This window comes from Schistocerca cancellata, chromosome 6, assembly GCF_023864275.1.
Source record: "Schistocerca cancellata isolate TAMUIC-IGC-003103 chromosome 6, iqSchCanc2.1, whole genome shotgun sequence".
NCBI lineage: Eukaryota > Metazoa > Arthropoda > Insecta > Orthoptera > Acrididae > Schistocerca > Schistocerca cancellata.
In genome coordinates this window covers 486,762,200-486,776,005 of record NC_064631.1, presented here as the reverse complement: position 1 = coordinate 486,776,005, position 13,806 = coordinate 486,762,200, and the positions used below count along the sequence as shown (strand labels likewise).

At 39.5% G+C, this 13,806-nt stretch overlaps 1 protein-coding gene across 1 annotated transcript in view; it reads right to left on the bottom strand.

Annotated features, from left to right (window-relative positions):
* LOC126088399 (dynein intermediate chain 2, ciliary) overlaps positions 1–12,361 on the bottom strand; it is a 259,102-nt gene extending 246,741 nt beyond the window's left edge. Inside the window, exon 1 of the mRNA XM_049906538.1 lies at positions 12,272–12,361. Coding sequence (XP_049762495.1) covers positions 12,272–12,319 — 48 coding nt within the window. The 5' untranslated portion in view covers positions 12,320–12,361. The remainder of the gene's footprint in view (positions 1–12,271) is intronic.
* Between the last annotated feature and the right edge of the window lie 1,445 nt (positions 12,362–13,806).

The following is a 13,806-nucleotide window of genomic DNA, read 5'->3' as shown; positions in this document are numbered from 1 at the left end:
TATCTGTGCACCGTTCAATCTTTCGACCAACTTTGTTGTATGGGAGTGAAAGCTGGGTGGATTCAGGGTACCTTATCAACAAGGTTGAGGTTACGGATATGAAAGTAGCTAGGATGATTGCAGGTACTAGTAGATGGGAACAATGGCAGGAGGGTGTCCACAATGAGTAAATCAAAGAAAAACTGGGAATGAACTCTATAGATGTAGCAGTCAGGGCGAACAGGCTTAGATGGTGGGGTCATGTTACACGCATGGGAGAAGCAAGGTTACCCAAGAGACTCATGGATTCAGCAGTAGAGGGTAGGAGGAGTCGGGGCAGACCGAGGAGAAGGTACCTGGATTCGGTTAAGAATGATTTTGAAGTAATAGGTTTAACATCAGAAGAGGCACCAAAGTTAGCACTGAATAGGAGATCATGGAGGAACTGTATAAGGGGGGCTACGCTCCAGACTGAACGCTGAAAGGCATAATCAGTCTTAAATGATGATGATGATGATATTTGTCTGTAGTTTTTCTGAACCTCCCTTCATCATGGACAGCAGAACAGCTAAACGATTTGTTTTTAAACCTTGATAAACATCTTTGCCAACTTGCTACAATATAATGAGCACTTTTATGTAATCAAACTTAGTATCTCTCCCAAACTTTTTCAGTCTCAAAGATCTTGAGCTCCATTTTAGAGCCCATGTTTACTGGGCTTTTTTATTTAAAATGATCATTCCTGTCGTATCCCTGAATACAGACCATTCATCTTGGGATATCCTGTATAGGACATCAAAAAGAGTGGAGCAGCAGTCATCAGATGTCAACGAATCTGTTTGCCAAACTATAATGGAGAACTTACAATGTGACCTGCACAGACACCTGAGAATTCTACAAGTTAGAGATATGTCAGCTAAACATTAGATCACATTTCAAGTACCTTTTTTTTGGGAGGGGGAGGGGGGATGTACTTCAACAAATGAAGATGTTGGACAAGATGCTGAGCAAGGGGGAGCAGCTGCTCTACTCAATTGCATTCCTGCTCAGATGTCGAGACAGTACTTTGATACCACATTTCACCAAGGCATCTCACCACATAATGATTGCAGTGGCCATTTGCATCATAAATTGAGCCAGCTTGGCAGTTGACAAGAGAGTGAATCCAATGTACTTGCCACTGCCTGGATTCCACCTCTAAAAAACTATTGGATATCCATCTCAGTTTGGCTTCAGCACTTTCTCCCACTTCAAGGGAGTGGGATGACACTGTCATTGAGCAAAGGCAGACAGCACATGAGGAAATCTACAACTAAACAGGTGTTAAAGTAGAACATATTGCAGCTTGATGAAAAATCATGCAAGGACCACCTAAGTGAACTGCACTCAACCTTACACGGAGAACGATCAAGAATGCAGCAATGTTGGTTCTCAGGGAAGGACTCAACTTCACCTAGACTCCAACATCACTACCAATTGTGAACATCATTCCACAGCATCCCATAGTCAGTAATATAAGAGCAGCAACATATGGCTTTGCTGAATGCTCAACTGCTCCCACAAGTCCATCTGTGAGAAATGCAAACACCACATCTGTAATTCCATTCATTTCCTACAACATCTACAAGAAATACACTTAGTGAATAGTGACCTGTTGTTGAGTTTCGACACTGTGTCCCTCTTCTTCAGGTTACCACTAGAGGACTCCATGGAGCTGGTAAGCAATAAATTCAAAACCAATATGACAAGACTCTTCGAGTTTGTGCTAAATTCAACATATTTCCTATTTGAAGAAAATTATTACTAAAAAAAGAAGGAAGATTAGGTTTAATAGCCCACTGACATTGAGGTCACTAGAGATGGAACACAAGCACAGATGGTGTCAAGGATGGGGAAGGAAATCGGCTGTGCCATTTCAAAGGAACCATTCTGGCATTTGCCTGGAGCAATTTAGGGAAATCACAGATAACCTAAATCAGGATGGCCGGACATTGGTTTGAACCATTGCCCTGCCAAATGCGAGTCCTGTGTACTAACCACTGCTCCACATTGCTTGGTGAAATTAATATTAACAGATGCCATTGCCACGGTGTCCTCTGTTGCCAGTTGTAGCGAATTTGCGCAAGGAAGATTTCAAGGAGGAGCCAGCTTGTTTTTACTCTTATATGGATGATACATTTGTCGTGCGATCACGCAGATGAAGTGAATTTCTCGTCACCTCAACTCGCTTCACCCCAACAAACAGTTTATTATGGAGGTGGAAAAGAATGGTACCTTCCTGTTTCGTGACATCTTGGTGAAATGGAAACCAAATGACAAGCTGGGACACTGTGTGTGCAGAAAACCTACACACACTGGTCTGTATTTACATGCCTCCAGTAGTCAGCACAACTCCCAGCAAGAAGACATTTCACACATGCTTGTTCACAGCCTTCCAACTGAGCTGAAGCACCTGGAGATAACATTCTGAAGACATGGGTACAGTAGCAAGCAGAGAAGGCATGCATTTAGACAGATTGTATCTAGGCAACAACAAGAACAAAAAGCACAAATCACTAGTGTGAATCCTGTTTGTTGGCAATACCTGCAACAAAACTTGGCAGAATCTTTGGTAACACAATGCTAAAATGTGCATTTCGTCCAACTCTTAAGACCATGACACTACTAGATTCAGTAAAGAAGGATCTAGACCTTCACAAACCAGAGGTCCACCAAATACTCTGCTAGTGTCAACAAGCAAAAACTGTGAAACTGTATGCATGGTAATAGAGAGGTGCCGTGAACATAAATAACATAAATTATGTCAGAGCCCCAAATCAGCCGTGACCAATCACAGAAAAAAAACTGGCCATATCACAGATTATGACAAAAACAAGATACTTATGCATTCTTCCTCCTTCTGTGACTGTGTTATTAAAGAGGCCACTGGAATTAGGGTCCAACATGGTCTAATTAACAAACATAGTGCTAAGTCTGGTGTGGAATCCTGCACTAAGACTAGAGAAAGAAAAGTGTTCCTGTACATTGTGATCTGCATATGACAGCAATAGCCTGGACAATAGAGATCACAGTTCGCAGCTGAGCACCACTATCCTCACCATTGCCACCACCATAGCAATGGCAGCACAGATAGCAACAGGAGTGGAATGATGGAAGCAGTAATGGCCAATGTATACAGGATGCCAACAAGAGTGGAGCAGCAGTTCTGGAACCATTTGAAGATGACAGTGAGTCAGATTGCCAAAATATCATGGAGAATTTATGATGTGACCAGAGTAGACACCCAAGAATTGTACAAGCTAGAAATATGCCTTAAAAACATCAGATCGCAATGTCTTACTTTATATTTCCCAGTCCGAAATAATAGGTGTGCTCTATAATGTTACACTCCAAGATTCAAATGTGACTATTGGCATCTTAAGCATACAGGAAACTGCACACACAAACACTGTATGACTTTGAAAGTGCATTCTTCACCCTATTCTTACACCATAAAGAATAACAGAAAACAGTAAATAAATTCCGTAACTTCTTTGCAGTTTTCCTACATTGTTGTTCTTTATGGTAAGTAAAAACCTGTCTTTTCCTACATTGTTGAAATTGTGTCACTTGTGATATTATTGAATAATGAGTTATTGCAGACAATGTTTTAACTTTTCTTATATTCTACATCAACATAAACACAGGAACCACACAAAAAACACAACTCCTCCATCAAATATAAATTTTTATGTGAGGTGAAGAAATAAAAGCTCAGTTTTTTACATTCTACCATTTTTTATGTAACCGTGTGAAATGAAGTATTTGTTACAATCATAGCTACAAAAACAAAGGTTTTGTCCATGTACATTCATCCTGAAACCACTTCACAACTACACCAGCTTTTGTCTAGTTGTCGGGCTACCACTCTCTAGCAGAAGCCACATAAAAGTCTGCATCTAGATTCATTCTCACTAACTTACTCTTCTTCATCAGCTCCTACCTTAATCAAGGCATGCAGACGCTTGTCTTTGGTTGAGGCAAACTGTCCATGCAATAGAAAGTGACATGTTATGAATCATACTCTGAATGTAACAACACTATCCATTAGCAAATAATGAAAACAACTTGATAAAATGAAGAGAAGAAGTTGCTCAACTTCACCTATTGTTCATAGTGCAATTATCCTTTTTAATTCAACAGGCAAACATTAAGTATGAAACAAGTAATCTTGTTTGTTATTCTGGCATATCTCCTCACATGAACACAAACTGTATTCATATGTTAACAGTTGTTGGAATTAAACATTAAAAATATTTGTGTATTAGCATAACTCTGTTCATGCTTTAGGATAGTGCTTCAATAGACATTTAAACTAAAACGTAATACAATCATATCTCAATTATATTCAAACTTACCCAAAATCACACACAGAACTTGCTATACCATCTGTCTTACCAAAATTTCCAAATGCATCTTCTCTTTTCATATCCTTTTCACAACATTCTTCACTTCTGTTTAAATCTCTGCTATTAATTTAGATCTGAAATGAGTTGTCATATCGAGGAGAACATTGGGGTCTAAATAAAAAATTTATTTCAAAAAATGTTTCCACATTCTAATTAAGAACAATGATCTGGCAAGCTGAAGTAGAAACCTCTCATTTCTGTAACTTATAACTGCTCCTGCAAATGTACAGGGTATCCGGTGAGGGAGTCCTTGATCTCAAAATTAAAATACCTCAAAAACTAAGATCGATAGATGGCTAAAACAAACAGTATATTTATTGTTCAGAATTTTATACAGAATTTTAGAAATAATTAGAAAAACTCTCAAACAGATGTTGCTGTGTGCTATGCAGCTTGTACTGTATCAGTGTGCATATTTAATCTCACCATGTGCAAGCAGGCATTACAATCAAATCACAGTATTATCAAAATGTCCACCACTCACAGTATGGAGTAGGTGCAAATGAAAAATAAAATTTTCAATCACATCCTGTAGTGTCTCAATGGAAATGAATTCAGATGCTACACTGATTGCTGATTCAAGCTCATTCAGCGTGGTGGGGTGGTTTCTGTAAACAGTGTCTTTGAATGTGCCCACAAAAAATAATCACAAGGCTCTGATCAGGCAAATATGGAGGCCAATCCATCCCTGCACTAGTAAATTTGCAATAATCCAACACAATGACTGTATTCATCAAGAAAGTGAAACGCCTGTTTGGTGTGATGTGGTTTGGCCACATTTTGCATGAACCACTCAGTCTCCCATCATTCCTCCAACACTAGCCGTATGGCACCAAATTGCTCCAAAATTGCAATGTAACATTTGCTAGTGATTGTTTTGTATATGAAAAAAGGTCTAAAAATGACTCTGCTGTATACCACAGCCCAAACAGTAACTCTGGGAGAATACAGCAGTTTCACTTAACACAAATGGGGATTTTCACAACGTGAACATGCACTTTTCACTCAGGTTACAAAAATCATGGGCTAACACGGCATGGATTCCACAAGTCGCTGGAAGTCCCCTGCAGAAATACTGAGCCATGTTGCCTCTACAGCCACCAATAATTGTGCAAGTGTTGCCAGTGCAGGATTTTGTGCACAAATTAGCAATCTGGATGACCAAACAGTTCGTTCGAATTGTCCACAATGTTCTTCAAACTACACTACTGGCCATTAAAATTGCTACACCACGAAGATGACGTGCTACAGACACGAAATTTAACCAACACGAAGAAGATGCTGTGATATTAAAATGATTAGCTTTTCAGACCATTCGCACAAGGTTGATGCCGGTGGGGACACCTACAACGTGCTGACATGAGGAAAGTCTCCAACCAATTTCTCATACACAAACAGCTGTTGACCGGCGTTGCCTGGTGAAACATTGTTTTGATGCCTCGTGTAAGGAGGAGAAATGCTTACCATCACGTTTCTGACTTTGATAAACGCCGGATTGTAGCCTATCACAATTGTAGTTTACCATATCGCGACACTGCTGCTCACGTTGGTCGAGATCCAATGACTGTTAGCAGAATAAGGAATCAGTAGGTTCAGGAGGGTAATACGGAATGCCGTGCTGGATCCCAATTGCCTCGTATCACTAGCAGTTGAGATGACAGTCATCTTATCCGCATGGCTGTAACGGATCATGCAGCCACGTCTCGATCCCTGATTGTGCAGCTCGGAGACCATGGCTGCGGTTACCCTTGACGCTGCATCACAGACAGGAGCGCCTGCGATGGTGTAGCTACTCAATGACGAACCTGAGTGCACGAATGGCAAAACGTCATTTTTTCGGATGAATCCAGGTTCTGTTTACAGCATCATGATGGTCGCATCCGTGTTTGGCGACATCGCGGTGAACGCACATTGGAAGCTTATGGATGGTATGGGGTGCCATTGGTTACACGTCTCGGTCACCTCTTGTTCGCACTTTGAACAGTGGATGTTACATTTCAGATGTGTTACAACCTGTGGCTCTACCCTTCATTCGATCCCTGCGAAATCCTACATTTCAGCAGGATAATGCACGACCGCATGTTGCAGTTCCTGTACGCGCCTTTCCGGATACAGAAAATGTTCGACTGCTGCCCTGGCCAGCACATTCTCCAGAGCTCTCGCCAATTGAAAATGTCTGGTCAATGGTGGCCAAGCAACTGGCTCATCACAATACGCCAGTCACTACTGTTGATGAACTGTGGTATCGTGTTGAAGTTGCATGGGCAGCTGTACCTGTACACACCATCCTAGCTCTCTTTGCCTCAATGCCCAGTTGAATCGAGGCCGTTATTACGGCCAGAGGTGGTTGTTATGGGTATTGATTTCTCAGGATCTATGCACCAAAATTGCGTGAAAATGTAATCACATGTCAGTTCTAGTATAATATCTTTGTCCAATGAATACCCGTTTATCATCTGCATTTCTTCTTGGTGTGGCAATTTTAATGGCCAGTAGTGTAATTGCAAACAACTGTGGCCCATGGCATGGTGCATTCTCACTCATATAAATTCCATCATTGTTTGGGAACACTAAGTCCATGAATGACTACAAATGGTCTCCAAATAGAGGAACATAACCATTTCCAGTCAATGATCGGTTTAGCTGGACAGAGGACCTAGACCATTCCATGTAAACACAGCCCACACCATTATGGAGCCACCACCAGCTTGCACAGTGCCTTGTTGACATCTTGGGTCCATAGCTTCATGGCATCTGCACCGCACTTGAATCCTACCATCTGCTCTTACCAATTGAAATCAAGACTCATCTGACCAGGCCATGGTTCTCCAGTCATCTAGAGTCCAACATATTAGGTCACGAGCCCAGGAGAGTCGCTGCACGTGATGTCATACTGTTAGCAAAGGCACTAGTGTCTGTCTTCTGCTGCGACAGCCCATTAAAACCAAATTTTCCGCTTTGTCCTAACTGATAGATTAGTAGTACGTCCCACACTGATTTCTGTGGTTATTCCATGCAGTGTTGGTTGTCTGTTAGCACTGACAACTCTACACAAACGCCACTGCTCTCAGTCATTAAGTGAAGACCATTGGCCACTACATTGTCCGTGGTAAGAGGTAATACCTGAAATTTTGTATTCTTGGCACACTCTTGACACTGTCAATCTTGACCACTGAAATCCCTAATGATTTCCAGAATGGAACAACCCATGCATCTAGATCCAACCACCATTCTGCATTCAGAGTCTGTTAATTCCTGTTGTGCAGCCATAATCAAGTTGGTAATCTTTTCACATCCACCTGAGTACAAATGACTACTCTGCCAATTCAATGCCCTTTTACAAATATACCTTGTGTAAGCAATACTACTACCATCTGTATATGAGCATATCGCTATCCCATGACTTTTTGTCACCTCAGCATATATAATTTTGGCAGTTGCATTCCCAGTCAGACAATCATTCCCCCTAATTTCAGTACAGCTCAATGAATAAAAGTATATTTTCTCTATTTTGGAGATTTGCAAATGCTGTGCACAACATGTATTGAAGTATGTCAACATTTACAAGTTACAGTTATGCATTCCATGAATCTGAACAGAACCTAGTTGAAAAATAATTTTCAGCCTAATCATAACATTTGTATTTATGGAATTAGTGCAACGTTTACATCTTTTTCATCCAGCCATTGACCAATTTCTTTCACTGACCAGTTTCTCCTAAGGAACCATTTGGATGGGTGTATGATCATGATGTAAACATAGCTCTTACAAAGTCAACTGCTATGAGATAATAATATGATTTGTGCATATTGTAACAATATATTGTGTTTCATTTAGTTTCCCCCTTTCAGCAGCCGAGTACATTGCCTGCATTTGTCATAAAGGAAAAACCCTCCTTTCCTTCCCATCCCGTATGGTATGTCTCCCCTGACCCACGGTTCTGGGTGACTTTCCCAAAATCTATCCCTTTTCCTAGACCTCTCCAGTTCTTTACCTTCATACCTCTTCCTTCCTTTTCAACCCTTCTGCCTGCACAAGGAGCCACTGGCTCTGAAAGCTTGCCAATTACAACCATCTTTTATGTGTGTTTTCTGCTGCCTTGGTGAGTATATTTTTTTATCCATCCAATTAAATAATTTTGTCAACACTTTACTGTTTTCGTTATTATACAAGAGTTTAAGAAATATGTTAAGTTTTTGGAGCCAGTGGCACCTTAATTTGCCAGAAGGGGTGAAGGTGGAAGGAAGAACAGTGAAGGAAAAGGACTGATGAGAGTTCGGGAAAGTTGCAAAGAACCCCAGGTCAGGGGAGGCTTCCCACATGAGATGAGAAAGAAAGATAGATTGTTGGAGACTACACTGGACAAGATTTGAAAAACTGAGGTCTAAAAGGTGGCAGACAGGGTAATATGCAAGACAGAGATTAGTGCAAAATATCATGCGTTAGTTAGTAAGATCAGAAAGCTAAGTGCATCGTACATGGTAGACAGGTGAGGTGGGGGAGCGGGGAAAAATAGACAGGTCGGAAAATAAAAGACATCAAAAAGTAAAAGGAAGTGAAAAAAGGAACAGTTATTGAGAAAAAATAATGAGACCAAAGAAGTTAACATAAATTAAGGCCAAGCGATTGGTGACAAACGAGGACATGCTGTAATGCTAGTACTGCATCAATATTGCTGGATTGTACATCAAACAAGCTATCACAAAAATAATGACATAAAGAATATAATCTGACAACTACATAAAGTAATATGTCAGATAAGATGGTAACCAACCAATATTACTACAGTAACACCAACTGAATGTAACCAACAAGCAAATAGAAAGTAACAGAACATGCAAATAGAATATGACAGAACCACCAATACTGCATGGAGGGATATCAAAACTGTCAGACACAACATAATGATGGCAATTCAGCCAAAATAGGCCTGTTGTAAAATGAAAGCAACCAAAGCAAAATACTTGGAATTATAATTACACAATGTTCTTGAAAGTCGTTTGCACAGTGGGCATAGAAAAATTTGATATTATTCTTGAATATTTCAATGCTGCTTCCCCTGACTTTGAAACAAGAAATTCAAACATAATGGAAACATGGAGTGACAAATATTTCACACATATTAACAAAGACTTCTAGCGTTGCCTTTTACCATCAGCATAAAACAGTATAGATCCCCTTGCAGGTGTACAATTCGTAAAATATCCACCTAAGAGTTTATGGCATATTAAAAGTGTGAAGCCACCCCCAGAATCTTCTTAAGAATCATTTAGTGCCAAAAATTTATAGTAAATATGTAAATGAATGAGAATATTTTATTAAGCATGTGTACATACAAAGATAAAATTTCTTTTGAATTTCTAAAATCATTGGAGTAAGTGGCAAGAAAATGATTATTCAAGTTTGTTCATAGAATCTTTGAGTCTGGAGAAACATCATTATATTTTTGGAAAAATATCAAGCACACAATCCCCAATATAGCAAGGGCACATAACTGCAAGAACTACCACACAATCAGCTTTTTGGCTCAAACAATAAAGCTGCTGAAAAGAATACAATGAAAATGAATGAAAACAAAAAATAAGGGTCTGCTAAATGATGATCAGTTTGTCTTTGGGGAAGGCAAGGGAACCAAGACAGGCAGCTCCGATGTGCTTGATAATGAAAGCACGCCTTAAGAAAAATCAAGGCCCATTCAGTGAATTTTTTGAAGTAAAAAAAGCATTCAACAATCTAAAATGGTACAAGATGTTCGAAATTGTCAGGAAAATAGGTTCAACCTATACTGAAAGACAGGCAGTGTACTGTATATAGAAGAACCAAGAGGGAACAATAAGAATGGAAGACCAAAAATGAAGTGCTCGAATTACATAGGGTATAGGACAGGGATGTCATCTTTCACCTCAATTGTTCAATCAATACACTGTAGAAGCACTGATGGTAATAACAAGTCTGGCATGGGATTAAAATTCAGGATGAAAGGGTATCAATGATAAAGTACGTTGATGGCATTGCTATTCTAAATGAAAGTGGGGAATAATTGCCAGACCTGTTGAATGGCATGAAGTCTAATGACCACACACTATGGATTGAGGGTAAGCCGAAGAAAGACAAAAGTAATAAGGAGTAGTAGAAATGAGAATACCGACAATCTTAATCAAAACTGGGGACTACGAGGTAGACGACATTAAGGAACTCTGCTAGCCTTGAAGCACAGTAACACATGACGGATGAAGCAAGGAGGACATGAAAAGTGGTCTACCACATACAAAGAGGGGCATTCCTGCCAAATGAAGTCAACCAGTATCAAACATTGGCTTTAATTTGAGGAAGACATTTCTGAGAATGTATGTCTGGAGTGGAGCATTGTACAGAAGTGTGGGGAAAAAAGGAAGAAAAGAGAACTGAGATGTAGTGCTATACAAGAATGCTGAAAATTGAGGTGGACTGATTAGGTAAAAAAAGGAGTAGGTTTTCCACGGAATTGGCAGGGAGAGGAACATACGAAAATATTTACAAGGAGAAGGGACACGATGATTGGAAAATTGTAAAGATATTACGACAAAACTTACATGATACAAATAACCGAGGAAAAAAAATCTTCTTACCTATTTGAAATAGTGTATGAAAATAACATTAACTTATATCTGAATATAAAACTACGTACACATACATATAGAATAAGTATTTAAACAAATTTTTAAGATCTACATGTAAATGCGGTAGTAAATTATAAAAAACACTATCGTAAAGGCTACATATTGTAAGGCATTGGATAGGCTGTCTTTTCCTATATTACAAGTACTGTACAAAAACTTTTATTGGCACTACTCACCTACACATTATTAACACATAAAACATGATCTCGCTTCCATAATGTTGCCAAATGAGTCCAAAAAAAAAAAAAAATCACTCAGTCGACTTAACTTTATGTACAGCATTAGCTTTGTCGGTGTTGTTATTAGAATGATATTTAAGTACCATTCATGTGCAAAAGAATTTTACTTAATATGATTTGCGTATGAGTCTTAGCACATAAAACGTGAAGATCTCTGTCTTAAGAGATCAATTATTGCTACAGTCGCGTTTCAGTACCGTATTTCACTCTTTGCAATTCTGTACTGCAAAATTATTACCTTTTACAGACCATACGAATTAAAAATCTCGTGTTTATTAATAATTGCCTACGATGCAAAATTCGTTCAGGTTCACATTTGTCGTTAAATCTAAAATGTCTACTCCCATTTACAATTTTTAAGTGTGATGGTACTCAGCTGTACTTCAGAAATGGCGAAAGTTAACTAGTGCTTTCTTTTTCTTTATTTATTTTGGTTTTTCAGGATTTTTCTTATGACAAAACAGCGCAATCTTCGCTCCCAACTCTAGTCAGATTTGAAACGTTAACATGCGCTATTTATAAGATTCGTTTTCGGTACTCTGCTTCACAAGTATAACCAAAGAGAGCTTATTATTACAAGGCATTATTATTATTATCGGTCTTCTGACCGTTGATTATACAGCCAATGGGAAAATGCGATCAAACTACCGTGTAAGTAAAAAAAATTACAACAGAATAATCGTAGATGTCAATGCTGATATAAAGTTTGGTAGCTCAGTGGCTTCAATAACGTACAGTTTCTAATTAATTCTTGTATAAACATACAAGGAAATCGAGATTGTGAACAGAGATACAGTATGTAGTATGTACTGATGTTTACACAATGAAGATAAAGTTTGTTCAGTGCACTATGGCATCACTGGCTTAAAACTAACGTCACAATGTTGCAGTGCACAAAGAAATCTAACATTTTCAAAATTGGAATTCGCAATTCCATATACCGCACCTTGGGTGAAGCAGCCTGTACATTTTTCTTGCCTGCTGCAGACCTCATACCGTAAGCTTAAAATGAATAAACCTGACTGCGCTGGTTCCCTGATGTATCTACGAAAAAATCTCATGAGCTTATTCAAATGCGCAGGTGCCATTATTGTTACTATGACAATAAACAAGTCGAACCCGCCGCACGTAATCGCATCGATTTGTCTTCGAAATGTACGGATACTTCGGTATTAAAGGAAAAATATTATCTGAATATCAGCCACTAAGCTTCGTTTGAGTTGGCACTTTCATATCCTGATGAAACGCGGGAAGCAATGTCAGTGCAAGCAGGACCGATGGAGTGGTACCAACCCGGTCCACACGCAACGATCTGTCTGCGCAGTGCGTAGACATTGGCGCAGATGTCTGTACAGTGTACATGCAAAAGATCGCTGCAAATGTGGTGTGTTCACACGACACAAACCCCAATCTACTACTCGCCCGCCATCTGTCGGTGTAGAAAAGAAATATCCGTGGCAACTGGCAAGCGACTACGCTCCCCGTAAACGTCAAAAATTTAATTCAGTTATTTTGAAATATAGAAATGTAGGAAGTTCTGTTGTGGTCTGCGTTCGCAAATTGTGTTGCTAAAAACATTCAGACCAACCGCAGGAAACAGAGAAGGCGGTCAAAATGGTGTAGACAGTGGTTGCTAAAGCGAAAGAAGTTTTCTCACATACATTTACTGCGAGAGTTGCAGGGCGAACCTGTTTTGTTTTACATTACCTCGTGTTCCATTTCCTGGCACATTGACACTCCAATTTCATCTTCAATTGTACTCCTGCTTGGTCTTGGCGTTTCTTGATCACTAAGAAAGCCAAGCAGATCAAAATACCATAACGTTAGCTGGTATACTTGATCTACTCTTACACCAGATCTTCTAGATTTCTGAACTTTGGATAACTCTTTTCGGCAAACAGTTCGATGACAGACTTAATTTACTTAGCTTGCCTTCATGAACTCATCCTTCAGGACAGCGTAAATAGCTTCACATGTGTTGGGTATTATTTTACTCAGCGCTTGTTTCGATATTGCAGTTGAAAATTCCAAATCCTTGTAGCTCCTTCCTGTTGCTAGGAATCTTAATGTTACCGCCAGCCGTTCATGAGGAGAAATTGCCCTTCTCATACAAGTATTTTTTTCTCATAATATGAGGGGTTACAAGCTTTAAGAGATAATTATAAGTTTCGACATCCATCCGCAAATAATTTCGCCAGTTCGCAACGACTTTTTTTATTACCGCTTATCTGTCTGCCGAGGTGTCAACTGCCCGCAATTTTTCAATTAGAGCATTTTATGCTGCAGTCTTCCCGTCTCGGTCACTATATTCTTTCCTTTAAGCTTCCACAAACATGGGTGGTTTCTATATATTTCAATGAATTCACTTACAAACTCTCGAGAACACTGACATTTTAATGTCCTATGCGCACAAATACAAACACTAGACTGAGCAAACAGCTGTTTCGCGCCAGATTTGCGGCGATCTCCTGTCCACACGCT